An 18221-nucleotide genomic window follows, 5' to 3' on the forward strand; every position below is an offset into this window, starting at 1 on the left:
TGGACTAGAGCCCGCGAAACTCTACTCCAAGTGGGAGCGCGCACCAAGGCCAAAGCTGATCGCCACCGGTCGAGGCCTCCCGTATACGTCGTCGGTTCTAAAGTGTGGCTTTGTACTAAAAACATTCCGCTCCGATCCATCTCGAATAAACTTGCTCCTAAATTCATTGGCCCATTTCCTGTCACCAAAATCATTAGTCCGGTGGCAGTCCGCCTCAAACTTCCTCCAGTATACAGGAGGATTCATCCCGTCTTTCATGTCTCCAAAATTAAACCCATGTTTTTTGCACGTATTAATCCGCCTACCCCGGTTCCCCCACCGCCGCGACTCATAGACGGGGAGACCACCTATTCGGTCAATCGCATTCTGGATTCTAGGCGGAGGGGACGCGGATACCAGTACTTGGTGGACTGGGAAGGTTACGGTCCGGAGGAGAGAAGTTGGGTACCTGCCAGGGGAGGGGGTACTGTCACGGTTCATGGATCTGCCGTGTTCTCTCGTCTCGTGATTTGTCGGTTTGTCATGTGATCGTGTGTGCTCGCTCAGCTGAGCTGCTAATCAGTCCGGCACAGGTGTTTTCCATTACCTTCAGCCCATAAATACTCATCTCTCTCTCTCTTCCCTCGTCCGATAGTTCAACTGGATGTCACAGTGTTGGGTCTGTCTTCGTGTGTGCTGCTCGTCTGCGTGGATTACTGTCTTGCTGGATTTCGTCGTGTCTTCGTTGTTATCACCAGGGATTCTCCACCACGGGACTCACGCCACTTCACTGTCTGCCATCTAACCCCTGCCTCACCCAGCCGGGAAGACTACATCATTGACTGTGTTTCACTTCTGTTTCATAAATAAATATTCTGTTCACCTGCAATTGCTTCCTCCATCTTTTCAGTATCGTCACAGTTTATTTCTGTTGGAAACTTCAGTGGAATGTACTTATTGGTATGTATTTTGCATCTTGTTTCGTCATGAGATCAGGTAGGCATTTCCATTTTATCTTTGCTTAACTCGCTCTTTTTACTTTTTTTAAGTTGTGCTCTCATATAGGGATATATGATAGAGATTGAAACATTGTGCTAAGATTTAACCTGAGTATTCATAACCACCTCCAGGGCCTTTTGAAATTGAGCATCATAGATTAGCCAGTAACCAACACGTATACATTTCTTGTCGTTCGTGATGGTACACTGTGTTAAATCATCTTGGCTTGAAGGTGTTTTAAGCTCACTATTTGGTGAGCACTAGTAAACTCTCATCATTTTAGTGTGGAGACATTCCTTTTCAAATAGAGCAAGTCAGCGGGGAGTATCTCAGAGTGGGAAAAGAGATACACCTCAAGTGTTATCAAGGGGGTTAGGGATTAGTCTCATTTGAGTAACACCGGATTTAACAGAAATCCCGTTCACACATGACTGATGCTGAACTATTCTTAAAAAGTACTCCATCTAGTCCTCTGAGTGCCTCAAGATGAGTGTAGATCAGTGGTTCAGAAACTACCCCATCTGCTACAACACAAACACAAATCACAAACATACTGAGTCCAGAGGGGATTTTAGTTTACATTGCTCAGCTGACCCTATTTCAACGAACAGCAGTAGCAATTATTTATTTTCAAAACAGTGTTTCGACAGGGCTGTCAATCGATGGAGACCGGAATCTCACATTTGTCATTTTAAAAGCCTTTGAACACATTTATTTTCATCAATCACAGTTTGGCAATTACAATACTTGTACTAGAGTCAGAATAGCTAACAAAAACATTGGCAGTACAGAGCTTTCCAAACACATTCAACTAAAGAAAGAAAGAAAGAAAGAAAGTTAAGGATCACAGTAAACATTACACTAATTTATAAACGTCTATCATGTGCAAGATCAGACAACACTGTTATCAAAAAAGCTAGTCATTTGTAAATCCTTTTGTAAATCTGAGGCATTGTTTTATCCTTTCTTAAAGAAACAGTTCACTCACATATGAAAATGTGCTGAAAATGTTCTCACCCTTAGGCCATCTAGGATGTAGATGAGTTTGTTTTTTCTTTGGTACAGATTTGGATATATTTAGCATTATATCACTTGCTCACCAATGGATCCACTGCAGTGAATGGGTGCCATCAGAATGAGAGTCCAAACAGCTGATAAAAACATCACAATAATTCACAAGTAATCCACAGTTGATAAAATAACATCTTGTGAAGCTAAATGTGTCATGTTTATAATAAATTTTAACCATTGCTTCTGACTAAAATACAGGTGCTCTATTCATAATATTGCTTTCTCCAGCGAAATCTTGTCTGAATCAGGAGATAAATGTGACCCTAGATCACAAAACCAGTCACATGGGTCAATTTTTCAAAATTGAGATATATACATAATCTGAAATCTGAATAAACAAGCTTTTATTGGTGTATGATTTATTAGGATAGGACAATATTTTGAAATCTGGAATCTGAGGGTGCAAAAAATATATATATTGGAAAAAAAATGGGTAACACTTTCTATGAAGCCTGTATTTATAATACATTATAAGGGTATTCTTAAGGCATTATAATACATTAATAATACATTATAAAAAAAACTTATAATATGTTGTATCATCTTATGAGTATTCATAAGAACAGTCTTAATGTATTATAATGTTTTACTTATTTGTGGTTATAGCTTTTAACAGTATGATTACCTCCTCCATAGTTATAACATATTATAAGTCTCATATCTTGCCATGTTTCTCATGTCACTTTACTTAAAGCATACAAAGACCACTTATAAGTAATTATAATAATATTTTTCAAAGAACCATAAGATCAGGTATTAGATGAGATAAATGTGTAATATGACACATTAGTATTATCAGTTTGATTATTTTGATGGTACCCTTTAGACAGCTGTTTATAAGTAACTCTGCAACTGCATGTCAGCTAACAGTAATTTTTATGTAATAATTTTTAAATTAGTATGCAAAATATATGCTAACACTGTATATACTATAACAACTGATTATAAGTAACTTTGCAAGCATGTAAACCTTCTACTACCTAGCCTAACCTTAACCTAAGTCTACTAATACTCTAAGGAGTGTTAGTTGACATGTAGTTGAAAAGTTGCGTATAGTCAATAGACCATCAAAATAAAATATAATATAAATGAAAAAAATAAATGTAATATGATATAGTCCATTGTAAATTAGGTAGAATAAATATGTGTGTTATAAATAATCATAATCTTAAAAGTTATAACCTCAAATACCCAAGTATTATAATGTATTATAATTGTTGTTATGAGTATTTATGAGATAATATAACATATTATAAGGTTTATTATAATGCATTATGCATTCATTATAATGCCTTAGAAATACCCTCATAATGTATTATAAATAGGGGCTTCATAGAAAGTGTTACCAAAAAATGCCTTTAAAGTTATCAAAATAAAGTTCTTAGCAATACATATTGCCAATCAAAAATTTTTTTTTGATATATTTTATACCAGTTTTGATATATTTACAGTAGGAAATTAACAAAATATCTCCATGGAACATGATCTTAATTAATACTTAATATCCTAATGATTTTTGGCATTAAAGAAAAATCGAATAATTTTGACCCATACAATGCAGTGTTGTTTTTGACAACCATCTTAGATTTAGTCTTAGTCTTAGTCTTTTGGACTAAAATGCTTCTTAGTTTTAGTCAAATTTTAGTCACTTCTATATGTGATAGTTTTAGTCCAATTTTAGTCGACGAAAAGTCAAAAAGGTTTTAGTCTAGTTTTAGTCGACGAAAAGTCAAAAAGGTTTTAGTCTAGTTTTAGTCAAAAAAAGGGAAAAAGGTAGTCTTTTAACAAATTAATGTAGGTCAGTAAGTATTTTGCTGTTGGGTAGTGTCACTTATAAGTTCTGAAAATAGCAGATCTATAGTTCAACACAATGTGAGCTTCCGGATCGACAATTTTCACCAATAATTACAATAATGAAGGTATGTTTTAGAACATAAAAGACAAACAAGGATGGAATGCTAAAACGGCTTGCCATACTAGTATAGCAAAGAGTATTTAATGCTAAAACGGCTTGCCATAGCGTCAGATACTTTTTAAGTTTTAATTGGCATGCACAATAAGCGGAAATGTCATGCATTTTAAACGTCTGACGGACCACACTGTAAAAAATGACCGTGAATTTAACGGTAAAAAACTGTAAAAAGGCTACGGTAAAAACCTGTGATATGGTTAACGGTAAGTTCCCCTTCTATATACGGTGAAAAACTGTGTTGGACATTGCATGTAATTTTACGGCAGTATACCGTTTTTTGAAGTGAAAAAGAAGGTAAAATTTACAGTGAATAACCGTAAACTGACATTCCCAGAATTCCCTGTGTTTAATTTTTTTTATTTGAAGTTTTTTGTGGAAATAACTTTTTCTTCTTAGATTTTTCTTGCCAGTTTTGTACATTAGGGTTATATGTTACATATAATGCTGTTAAATTAATGTTTTTTGCATTAAATCAGTTTTATGTGTGTTACCATGATGGTGTTTAGTGTTTGTGTGAATGACACTGTGCACCTTCTATATATGTTATTATTTAAAACCTCCTTGTGATGGGCTTTGGTTCATCATGTGATGTTGTCATCACCACCTGCTTTTGGTGGTTATCAGTGTATTGCAAAGGTACAAAACAGATTTCAGTACTTCAAAAGGTTGGTAAATCACCATTATATCAGTTAAAAAAAAAATCAGAAATTACAGTATTTACCTGTATATTTAAGTGAAAACCGTAAAATGTAAAACATTGCTACCGTATTTTTTTACAGTAAAACTCTGGTAACCACAGCTGCCAGGGTTTTCCCGTAAATTTTACGGCTTTTTTTTTTTACAGTGCACCCACTAACATTTTCGTCTATTCTCGTCTCGTCAACGAAAACTCACACACGTCTCGTCATGTTTTAGTCATCAACGAGCCATTTTTATCTCGTCGTCGTCTCGTTATCGTCATGGAAAAAAGTGGCGTCAACGAAATGATTTCGTCATCGTCATCGTTGACGAAAACAACACTGATACAATGTATTTTTGGCTATTGCTACAAATATATCCGTGCTACTTAAAATTGATTTTGTGGTCCATGGTCACAAATATGCACAGATTGAGCACCATTTACAAGTGAAAACAGTTCAGGATGCATTATTATGAATAATGGAGTCATATTTTAGCCAGTGGTTTGAAGTTAAAACACTTCAACGGTAACGTCAATTTATTTCTTACAAATATGCACTTTTTCAATTCACAAGAAGTGAGTCATGTATTGTGGAGTCATATTGTGATGTATTTATCAGCTGTTATACTCTCATTCTGACGGCACCCATTCACTGCAGAGGATCCATTGGTGAGCAACTGATGTAAATTTCTGCAAATCTATTTTGATGAAGAATCTGTCAGCGAATCTTTATTTTTGGGTGAACTATTTCTTTAAAACTGTAAATGCTTGTAAACCATTATAGTCATTTAGCCTGGAAAAATGACAAGTTTGCTTGTTTGTACTTTAAGACTTTAAAAGAAAACCATAGCTGAAACATTCATTTAAAAAGGCTATCACAAGCTATCAATAAAGCACACCAATATCTGAGCTTACAGTTATAAGTTATAGTCTGATGATTATACAATCATTTTTGAGATTTTTCAAATCTCAAAGCTCATCTAATTAAATATAATAATACTGTTTTATATAATACATGTACGAACCTGCACAAATGTCCACAAGTACAGAGTGTTATGCTTAAATAACTACAGTATACACAGTAAATCAAATGTCCTTGTGTTAAATTATAATAGGAATGGCTCACAGAGAGCCTCACAATTAAACATTTGGCAATGTATGTCTCTTCAAACTGTACATACCGGAATCAACAAAATACATGAAAACTATAACATACAGATGCTGAAAGCATCCATTTAGGATACATGGGGTCTCTTTAACATAAAAACACACATGAATTTCAGAAACAGTGATAAGGCAAAAAGGACATGCTCTGATGCTTTGACATGTATACATTCACAAGTGTTCTCTCAGACAGATGGGAGGTGATAATGGTGTGATCATTCATTCATAGTCTATTTGCAATTCTAGGAATGTACGACACTGTCAACACACGTCCATGATGTATTCTACATTCATGGTTAATACTTTCAAATGGTCTCAGCACATTCACTAGGCAGGTGCATTAACCTATTTACAAGAACAGCGGTTGTAGGCTTTTCTAAAACAGCAATGCAGCTATGCGTAATTTAAAGGTTATTGATATGCAAGATCTTGAACATCAACAAAAGTATCACTGAAACAAAACCCTTAGGTTTTGCAAGAAAAAAAGGTTAAAAAAGTCAAGGAAAGTCATGGTCAAGGATACAGGGGGGAAAGCTGATATGAGTCAAGAAACCAGGCATAAAATGCCAGACGTGCTTTGTTTAAATAACATCAAAGGACGAAGTTGATGTTCTTTGATACTGTCGCTTTGTCTATGTGAGATTCATTAACCTATAGGTTATTAAGTCCATGTTCATAAAGGTAAAACCATGATTAATTATTAAATTGATGATTCTATAAATATATACAGCGAAATGTACACTTCCATTCAAAAGTCTGAGGTCGGTAATTTTTTTTTAAAGCTGCATTTATTTTATTAACAATACAGTAAAAACAATAAAACTGGTAAATATTATTACATTTTAAAAAAATATAATTTATTTTGTGGTGGTAAAGCCGAATTTTCAGCATCATTACTCAGCCTTAAGTGTCAGATGATCTTTCAGAAATCATTTTAATACGCTGATTTGGTGCTTAAGAAATATTTATTATCATTATCAATGTTAAAAACAGTTTTCACAAAGCTTAACTGTGAATTTTTTTCAGGATTCTTTGATGAATAGTAAATATTTTGTAACATTGTCATAATTTTTTAGTCAATTAATTGATCCTTGATGAATAAAAGTATTATTTTCTATATTGAATATTATATTTAAAAAAAATATTACTGACCACAAACTTTTAAACAGTATTGTATATGAACATAAAGGCTTTTAAAGATACTTTTTTATTTTTTTTTACAATTTTTAATCCATTCTTAATCTTGTTATCTAGAATATTTACAGGGATTCAGATAATAATAATAGTAATAATAATAATAGTTGAGTTAACATTATGTTTCTCCTTAAAGAAACATAATGTTTCTTTAACCCACATTAGTCTAACTCATACAGACACAAAGTGACAATAAAAACAAACATATATAAAAAAAAACTTTAAAATTATACAAAAACAAACACTGTATTATGATGAATATGTGACCCTGGACCACAAAACCAGTCTTAAGTAGCACAGGTATATTTGTAGCAATAGCCAAAAATACATTGTATGGGTCAAAATTTTCGATTTTTCTTTTATGCCAAAAATCATTTGCATATTAAGTAAAGATCATGTTCCATGAAGATATTTTGTAAATTTTCTACCATAAATATATAAAAAAAACTTGATTTTTGATTAGTATTATGCATTGCTAAGAACTACATTTGGACAACTTTTAAGGCGATTTTCTCAATATTTAGATTTTTTTCCACCCTCAGATTCCAGGTTTTCAAATAGTTGTATCTCTGCCAAACGTTGTGCTATTTTAACAAACAATATATTGATGGAAAGCTTATTTACTCAGCTTTCAGATGACGTAAGAATCTCAATTTCAACAAATTTACACTTATGACTGGTTTTGTGGTCCTGGGTCACATATGTGCTGTATGCATGTATTCATGCATACATGTTTGGGTGCACATGTGTGCACAAACAGTTAGCACAAACCGTTTTTATCTGAGTGGCCACAGCTGGCTTTCCTCACCTGGAAAAAATCCATTAAACTTGCAATTGGTGGTGCAGTGAGGGCGAGCATACCAAGGCCTCCAGACATGCTTTCTGAGGAACAACTTAAGAGTCAAGTTTGTGGCCAGCTCTCCTCAGGCTTAACCAATCGATGCCTAAGGCTAAGCCAGCTATAGATCTTGTCTTGCATTTATTAGTGATGGATTACCTCATAATTGCTTCTAAATAAGCAAAATGAACAGAATTGAGAAAAACAATATATACTCTGCTGGAGAAACATCCACTGGGAGTGTGATCTGTGCAAATATATAATAATAAACAGCAAGCTTATAGGGACCATATAAGGATCATTTTCTCATCTTATGTTGTAGCAAACATTCTTTTTTGTCTGTTTTTTTTTTTTTTTACCACATAAAAAAAGAAATCCTTACAGGTTTGAAACGACATGAAGGTGAGTAAATGACAGAATTTTAATTTTGGGGGTGAAAACTATTAACCTGTTTAAATATATGAGATCTCTAGAGTATATTCCCATAACACAGAGCTTAAGATAAAGACAAAAAGCAAAACATAGACTTGGAGCATATCATGAGAGTCAAGTACAAACTCTGGAAAACAACCTAAGGACAAGATAAGAGAGAAATTTAAAAGGGGCACTTGCATCACTCTGAGGCTGAACAAGGTTAAGAGTCCATCCAGGTATAGCAATTATTTCTCTCCTTTTAAGCAAAACCTTTTATCTTTAACCTCATTCTTTTGGGTTTGTTTGCTTGTTTTTTTGTTTGTTTTTGACAAGACAAAAAATGAGTTATGACAATAGCAATAATTTATGATTATTAAATCGTTATACCGTAACTGTTTGTATTTACTTTATTTACATTTACACAAGCAGTCAAACGTTTTTTGAACAGTAAGATTGTTTGTTTTTTAAAGAAGTCTCTTCTGCTCACCAAATCGGCATTTATTTGATCCAAAGTACAGCAAAAACACTACAATTTAAAAATATTTTTTTTCTATTTCAAGTAACTGTTTTCTATTGAATATGTTTTAAAATGTAAATGATTTCAAAGCTGAATTTTTAGCATCATTATTTCAGTCACATGATCCCTCAGATATTCTGATTTGCTGTTAAAAAAACATGTATTATTATTATTATATTGAAAACAGCTGAGAAGATTTTTTTCAAGTTTCCTTGGTGAATAGAAAAGTTCAGAAAAACAGTGTTTATCTGAAAGAGAAATCTTTCGTAACATTATAAATGCCTTTATCATCACTCTTGATCAATTTAAAGCATCCTTACTGTTTTAAATATGATATTAATAATAATAAAAATGTTTCTTGAACAGCAAATCAGCATATTAGAATGATTTCTGAAGGATCATGTGACACTGAAGACTGGAGTAATGATGCTGAAAATGTTGCTTTAATCACACGATTTAATTACAATTTAAAATATATTCAAATAGAAAGCTTAGTTTAAATAGATAAACATATTTCAAAATTTTACTGTTTTTGCTGTACTTTCAATTAAATAAATGCAGGCTTGGTGAGCAGAAGAGACTTATTTAAACTAACATTAAAACACTTTTGACTAAAGTGTATATTTACTTCATTAAATTTTTACTTCCGATACATTACTCCAATCGTTTGTTACATAAATTAAGAAACCATTCTAATGTGCTGTAGTGCTCAAGAAACCTTTCTTATTATTATCGCGGCTAAGTGTGGAAAACATTTTCTGAAAGTATATTTGTCATATTTAGTTTTAGAAATGATCAGACAAACATTTTTTTCACTCATTCATTCGAGAGATGAAGGCTGTTCTATGACTACAGTCTTTAAAGAAGAAAGCAAACTAGATCTAACAGGACAGAATGTGGACGGCCCGGTGATCAACAACAAGAGGGTAAATACATCACAGTCTTTAGTTTGAGAAACAGACCCCTCACCGCTGCTCAGCTGGAAACTTCTTTGAACAGTACAAACGAAAAACCCGAGCTTTCAAAGAAATCTGACAAATAAGAAGTAAAAGATAAAATGGACAAAAGAACTCAGAGATTGGGAGGTAAATGATTACAAAACAATATGAGGTGTTGATCTGTTGTGGAAACACTATAATCATCACTATAACATTCAGTTATAGCCAGTACCAAAGAGTCTGAGTTGGCAGATAAGCAAGTAATTACACCAGCATTGCTCCCAGAATATGGGTGCCAGCTGCAAAATGGTGACTGCTTTCCATTCAAAGTAATGATGCAATGGCAACGAAATCAAACGGACCAGATAAATCACACTAGTTTCAGTCTCAGTGGTTTACCTGATTTAGGTAAACCAAAAATAGCACCTATTTTTCTTTGCAGAAAAACATCACACGAAAAACACAGAATGTGTCTACACTAATTTGAACACATCTTTTTCTCTGTTTTAGGCTTCTGTCTTCACTGAGATGCCATTTTTGTCCTAAGAAAACACAGCTTACTGAAGATGCTCTCCCAAAAGGGTGAACAGAGTTCAAAACACAGTTTTTGCTTTGTGAAAACAAGTATGATGAGATACAATATCTATTATGTGTCTGTTATGTGCTATTCCTTTTTACAGGGTTGCTGAAACATGCTACTGCGGACAGAAAGGGTTTTGAAATTAACCACCAGCATATTCTATACTAGTCAGTTGAACTGATTCATTTGCTGATAGTAGGCATCTGCTGATTACCTTAGCCGATTAAAGGATTAGTTCACTCCAAAATTAAAATTTCCTGATAATTTACTCACCCCCATGTCATCCAAGATGACTTTCTTTTTTCAGTCGATAAGAAATTAAGGTTTTTAAGGAAAACATTCCAGGATTTTTCTCCATGTAGTGGACTTCAATGGGGATCAGCAGGGTAAAGGTCCAAATTGCAGTTTCAACACAACTTTAAAGGCCTCTACATGTTCCTAGTCGAGAAAAAAGGGTCTTATCTAGCAAAATGATCAGTTGTTTTCTAAAAAAAACATTACATTTGTATACTTTTTAACCACAAATGCTTGTCTTGCACTAGCTTTGCATCCACAACTTCGCACATTACAGTAGGTGGATATCCAAAATGATACTTACCGCTGTGTGTACTGCCGCCGCAGGGCGCAAAGGGACATTTTGCAAACTGACTGGAATTATATATATTTTTTGTAAATGGAGATCAAATAACAAAATACCCATGAATTAAGAAATTGGTCACTTTGAGTCGTTCCTTTGTATTAATTACAATGTGTTTAAATAATAATTAAACCATATCTTAAAATAATAATAATTATTATTATTATACAGTTTATACAGAGTTTTGGCGTGCGGGAGATCGGGAATCCATAAAATGTAAAAAACCTAAAATAGTTGTTTTGTTTTTAATTGCAAAGTTATATTTCTTATTGTTTCGTTATTAATTAATTTAGAAAATTGTTTGGAAATTTTTTTTGTGTTAAATTCTAGATTTCTTTTTTAAGTGACGACCAAGCGGATGGCAGACAGCTGAGTTGATCATCAATTTAGCCTTCTCAAATCATCACTACTTGCTTAAAATAACATTGGAAATTCACATGTGATGTAGGCAGTACCAACCCAGTGTTTACAAACCGAACGTGCAAAGAAAGTCAAACGCCCTTTACACAAAAAAAGTAAAACAGTGATATCAGATGATTTTGAAGTTGGAGGAAAAAATGAGATGAGTTTTTCACCTTACCCTACCTTTTTGAACCGAAATACACTACGAAGAACTAACCACAAATGACCTTACCAATGTGATTACATAATGCGTGTGTCACATGGACGGTCTGAGACGTGCGGATCCATTCGCAGCATTTTATTGGAACAGACAAACACACAGGGGCAGGCAGAAATCGTAGTCAAAACACAGGCAGAAAGGTCGGGGCTGGCAGCGAGAATCAAACACGGGAGGGAGTCCAGGAATCAAACAAGGGAAAACAACCACGGGAAGAAACGCTCAGAAATGCAGCCGGGGCAATACAAGACTTCACGAAGAAGCTGTGTGTGTGAGTGGCTTATAAGCATGTGTGTGAATGAGGAACAGATGTGTGCAGCAATCAGTGCAGTGGGTCACGAGGAGCAGGTGTGAGCAGTGATTGGTGCAGTGGCTTGTGGGGGCTGAAGTCCATGATGTGTAGTGCAAGAGTTTGTGGTGACAGGACGACTCAATTCGTGACAGCGTGAAATCAAAGGCGCGCATCCCAGAGCTAGTGCAAGATGAGCATTTGTGGTTAAAAAGTATATACATTTTTATTTTTTAAGACAATGACAGATTGTTTTGATAGATAAGACCCTTAATCCTCGGCTGGGATCGTGTAAAGCACTTTGAAGCTTTACTGAAACTGCAATTTGGACCTTCAAATCATTGACTCCCACTGAAGTCAACTATATGGAGAAAAATCCTGGAATGTTTTCCTTAAAAACATAATTTTTTTTTAACTAAAGACAAAAAGACATGAACATCTTGGATGACATGGAGTTGAGCAAATTATCAGGAAATTTTTAGGAGTAAACTAATGCTTTAACAGGTTTACAGCCTTGTCAATGGATAATATACAACTAGCTTTTTATTATTATTTAACTTATGTGCCAGCATACTACTTGCAAGTGTAAAATTGAAGTATATTATGTACACTATAAAACGTTGAGGTTAGAAATTAATAGGAATTAAAGTGGTCAAAACAACAGTAAGACATTTCTTATGTTACACCAGACTTCAAATAAATGCAGTTCTTTTGAAGTATCCATTAAAGTATCCTTAAAAAATGGATCACGGTTTCTACAGAAAAATCAGCAACACAACCATTTTCAACTGTAATAGTTTCTTGAGCATCAAATCAGCATATTAGAATGATTTCTGAAGGATCATATGACACTGAAGGCTGGAGTAATGATGCTGAACATTCAGCTTTGCCATCGCAGGAACAAATCCTAATATTTCATGTACTGTATTTTGGCCCAATCGAATGCACAACACTGTATGCACTCTATATCATATAGTATGTGCAACAGTCCACATTATGCAAACATTTCAAACAGTTTTGTGCTACATTGTTTGACAAGACCTTGCTCTGTGCATGTTTAATCCAGCATACAGCATCTAGTTATTGCAGAAACAATAAAAATTTGATCAGCAGGCCAATGAAACAATGTAACCACAAAGAAAACAGCTAGTTCTTTCATTGCATTGGAAATGAAAGGTAATGAAAAATAATATGCATTGCACTGGATACAGTATCCCACACAGTGCTCTCTGCCAATTTAACAAGTCATCCAGTTACCCCATGCAAACAAAAAATCTGCATACTGCAGTAGTAACAATATGCTAGTAAGCTATTCCAAACATACTCTGTCAAGGTCAAATTTCAAAATTGATCTTTGCTATGCTAATATGGTGATGCACAATTGGTTTACCATCTCATCAATTACATTACATGTTTTAGATTAAACAGGAGAGAATATGAAGCTAACAAATTTCCCTACACGATTCAGCTGAGCAGCTCGTGTGCTGGAAACACACCTATTCATTTAGCAGCCCAGGATGTAGAACCTTTTCAAACATCGGGCATTTTAACAAGAATTGAGCGTTCAGCTCCTGGGAGAAATCAAAACTTGGCCATTCAGGTAGCATGCTTACCTTGCTAACCACATGATGAAAGAGAAGAGCACCTTATTGGCATCAAAGGGCAACCGCTATCTACAATTTCGGCTATGGACAAAGTGCTCCTCAGATGTTGGACAATATTGGTCTTTGTGATGATGAGTGCTGGGGGTGATTCAAACAGGACATGCTCCGTAAAAATTATCAGGATGCTGTTTATGTGTTATACAGTAGCATATTCAATTAATGATATGACAAAATGAGGCTTTGTTAAAATGGCTGGCTGTGCTTGATACTTCAGTGTAAATCTTACGTCAAAGTCCATCTCAGCAGAATTCCTCCTTCAGGTCGCTCTGCATGTATGTTACTTCTTTGATCTTGGTCGGGTTGGAGCAGCCGTTGTGCTGGTGGCTGTGAAGGCTCTTCCGGCCTGGGTGGCCACTTGGCTCTAAGGGGTCACACACGGCTACGACGGTGGTCTCTATTCGTGAGAGTGTGTACATGCTGCTCTGGCGTGCTACTTTATGCCGCATGGCCCGGAGCTCAAGCTCGTCGTAGTCTGACACCCGCACAAACGGGCACCAGCGGAAAACACGTTTAAAGCCAGCCCGAAACCTGAGCACAGATAAGAACATATACAAAACCAGATGAAAAACACAATATTATATGTACATTTATGCATGATCTGATATATTTAATTTACGGACTCATTTTCATAATATACAGTGCCTTGCGAAAGTATTCATTTTTTCATGTTTTCAATTTAACTGTTTTAAATTACCTTTTTCCACATCAATCTACATCCCTTACACCATAACGCCAAAGCAAAACACAGGTTTTTAATATTATTGCAAATTTATTACAAATAAAAAATGATTCCATTGCATAAGAATTCACACCCTTATCTGGTACAGTTGAACTTTAGCTCAGGAGCATTCATATTTCTAGAAGATGTTACTACACTTTAAGTGAAGTTAACCAGTGGCAAACTCAATTGAATGGGTATGATTTGGAAAGGCACACACATCTTAATAAAAGGTCTAACAGCTGAAATCATATCAAAGCAAAAACCAAGCCCTGAGGTAAAAAAAAAATCCTGCCTGTAGAGCTAGGAAAAAGGATTGCGTCAAGCCACATATCTAGGGAAGAGTTCACCAAAAATTCTGCTGCATTGAAGGTTCACAGAGGCATATAGTTTCTGTTAGCCTTAATAGATGAAGTTTGAAACAACCAGGACTCTTCCAAGATTGATGAAGAAGAGCTTTGGTTAGAGTGGTGACCAAGAACCTGATGCTCACTCTAGTTGAGTGCCATAATCAAATGTGGAGATAGGAGAAACATACAAAAGGACAAACATCACTGCAACACTCCACCGATCTGGGTTTATGGCGGTGTGACCAAACTCAATCCTCTCCTAAGTTAAGACACATGAAAACACCTTGGAATTTGCAAACACACTTGGAATTTGCAAAAAAGCACTTAAAGGACCCTCAAACTGTGAGAAACAAGATTCTCCGGTCTGATGAACCTCAATTCCAAGCATCATGTTTAAAGGAAACCAGGTACTGCTCATCACCTGCACAGTAGCATCCCAACAGTAAAGTGTGGTGGTAGCAGCCTCATGCTGTGGGTCTGTTTTTCAGTGGCAGGGACTGAAGGACTGGTCAGAGTAGAAGGAAAACTCAACAGCAAAGTATTAAGATAGCCTTAATGAAAACCCAGTCCAGAGCATTCAGAACCTCAGTCTGGGCAGAAGCTTCACCTTCCAACAGGACAAAGAACCTTAGCACACAACACGAGCTGCTTATAGACAACACTGTGACTGTCCTTGAGTGGCTCAACAACAGCCTGGGCTTGAACGCAATGAAATATTTCTGGAGAAACCTGAAAATGTGCACCTGCCCCCATCCAACCTGACAGAGCTTGAGAGGTGAACAGGTAAGGAGAAGAATGGCACATAATTGCCAAATGCTGACGTGCAAAACTTGTCACATGATGTTGAAGCACCTTTACAACCTCAAGTTTTTTATGGGTATGATGTGACTCACATCATACCCATAAAAAACTTGAGGTTGTAAAGGTGCTTCAACTAAGTACTGTAAGTACTTAATACATTTAGGAAGTTGTGACAATTCTGTTTTTGCTTTGTCATTATGGTGTATGGAGTGAAGGGGTATAAATACTTTCGCAAGGCACTGTATGTTGCAACTACAAATTTCTCAAAGTGTTTCTAACCTAAACGTTTATTTTACAATTACCAATTACCTTTTATGAAAGTCTTAAACAGGCTTTCATAATAATGAGAATGGAAAGAAAAATCTTTGCAAATGGCCAAAAGCCATTAAACACAATCAATTTGTCAAGTCCAAGTGACTACACAGGACAAAGAGAAAACCAACATCACCGGTTAGATGTCAGAGGCTACTGCTAACATAACAACCCTGCGCTATGTATTTTTAATAATCAAAAACTGCCAGGTACATTAAATGGCAGCTGTGTTTTTTTCTGTTGTATTCAACACCTTGATAATGATTTTTCTGCTTATTGAATACCGTATGGTTGCAAATTGTCATGCTTTGGTACTGTGTCATTTCAAACTAAGCCAAATGGGACCTGAGGAAATTAAATGTGGATTATTTATCATCCAGGCTTGCATTATAGCCATGTATTCCATCTGTGGTGCATTTACATAAAGTCAGTGCTATGGCTATCCCAGCCTGATCAAGTTAATGGTGGATAGCAATGGTTGCCAGGCTACAACTGGTAGAGCGCTCAAGAAAAAAAAAAAACTGCAGAGCTGTATAAAGGTCATTAGCTACATTTTATGGGAGACATATTACAGACTTCTATATAACTCTCACAGTAAGGTACAGTGCACTTTTAACCAAACCTTGGACAGCCTTCATGCCAATGATTAGCCATGAAATGGAAAAAAATTCACTGTACATGTTCAAGTGGGCAGATTTAATATTTTTAATCTTAAATAAATCCTAAATATTCACCAGTGTAATACCAGTGTAATACTTCTGAGGTTTTCTTTTCAGTGCTTCTCTGGTTATCAGATTTACTGGCTTTGAATGGTCATCATTGGAGTTGGAAAGCTGGATATGAGCATTTACATTTTTAAATCACACTAATCACATTTACGATATTGTTTATTATTATTTTTTTAACAGAGCACATTTTAAACAAAGCATTAACCTGGAAAACTTCCATGGCAAGTGCACTGTTGTAAACATGACTTGTGCTATGTTTTACTAAACTAAAGGATGTCGAAATTTTCTGTGGTGATCGACGACATGGCAAGGATGATGTCGATAGAGCTTAACTTGTATTGAACCGGGAACATTCCTTTAATTAAAACCTTGGACAAAACCATTGACTCTAAAAGGCTTTCTAATAGTCCCTGTGCTGTTGTCATGAAATTCACATCTGTATGTCTTATTTTTGAACCTGGAACATTCCTTTAATTAAAACCTTGGACAAAATTATTGACTCCAAAGGGCTGTCTAATAGACCCTGTGCTGTTGTCATAATATTCACGTCTGCATGTCTGATTTTCTGTCGGCTATGCATAGAAAGAACGAAGATTTGTTATGCTGCATTGAATTTTTTTTTACGTTATTCATTCACCACCTTTGTAACTTTCTTCCTTTTTTTCTTTTGGAACAAAGATGAGTAAGTTGATTAAATAAAGATAGAATTGTCATTTTTCAGTAAACTCTCCCTTTAATAAGTTTATGTAAATGCACCTCTATCATCTTATATATCTGCAGAATAAAGAGAAAACAAGTCAGGGTGGGAATAGTGTTATTATTATTCTATGGGAAATTATTTATGGACCATGTGGAACCAACCTTGGGTCTACATTTTTCGGTTTTCAGAACTCAAAATGTTGGGTCATGACATGGATTTGTTTTATTATTTTATTATTATTTATTATTTATATAGTTGCTTGAGGTTTATTTAGAATGTTTAATAAATATGTGGAAAAATTATTATTTTCAACCCTCTGTCTAAAATGAACTCTTTTAAAAGGGTCATCGGATGCCCATTTTCCACAAGTTGATATGATTTTTAGGGTCTTAATTAGAAGTCTACAACATACATTGGTTAAAATTTCTCAATGACAGTGTAAAAAACAGTTTTTTTACCTTGTCAAAATCAGCCATTTTTAGAGTGAGCTTTTCTATTGCATGTTCCTTTAAATGCTAATGAGCTCTGCTAGCCCCGCCCCTCTCTGCAGTGGGATGAGGAGTCATAATGTTTACTTTAGCTGTGAAACTTGCTAACTAGCACATTATTAAGAAATGCCATTTGCAAAGTTGTATAAAAAAAACCTTTATACGGGATCGGCGCTTTTCTTTCAAAAGCGAAGGTAACATTAATGTTCGGTGTCTTCAGCTTTTCAGATGTCGGGAATAAATGACGACTACTATGTTCATTATTACATCCAACAACAGAATTCCTCAATCGCTCAACCTGAGACATTCTTGTCTTCCCCTGCACCTGAGTCGACAAAATGGCAATCGCAGTAGGCTGTGACAGCTCGGTGAGGGCGGGTCTAAGGTAAGGCACTCATGTCAATCAACTATCGTCACACTGACAAGAAGCTGAGAATGACCTGATTTTAAAAAGGGGATACTACTTTTAAAGATTAAAAAAATACCACTGGGTGGATTTTTATCATTGTACGGTGGTTGTGTACACAAACTGCCAACACACATTAATGTTCAAACAACATGTAAATGTGA

At 35.3% G+C, this 18221-nt stretch overlaps 1 protein-coding gene across 1 annotated transcript in view; it reads right to left on the reverse strand.

Moving 5' to 3' along the window:
• Window positions 1-13793: 13793 nt before the first annotated feature.
• The window catches only part of tacr3a (tachykinin receptor 3a), a 43280-nt gene continuing 38852 nt past the window's right edge, over window positions 13794-18221 (reverse strand). The window contains exon 5 of the mRNA XM_073842577.1: window positions 13794-14082. Coding sequence (XP_073698678.1) covers window positions 13794-14082 — 289 coding nt within the window. The remainder of the gene's footprint in view (window positions 14083-18221) is intronic.

The sequence above is a fragment of the Garra rufa genome, chromosome 6, assembly GCF_049309525.1.
Source record: "Garra rufa chromosome 6, GarRuf1.0, whole genome shotgun sequence".
In the NCBI taxonomy this organism is placed as follows: domain Eukaryota; kingdom Metazoa; phylum Chordata; class Actinopteri; order Cypriniformes; family Cyprinidae; genus Garra; species Garra rufa.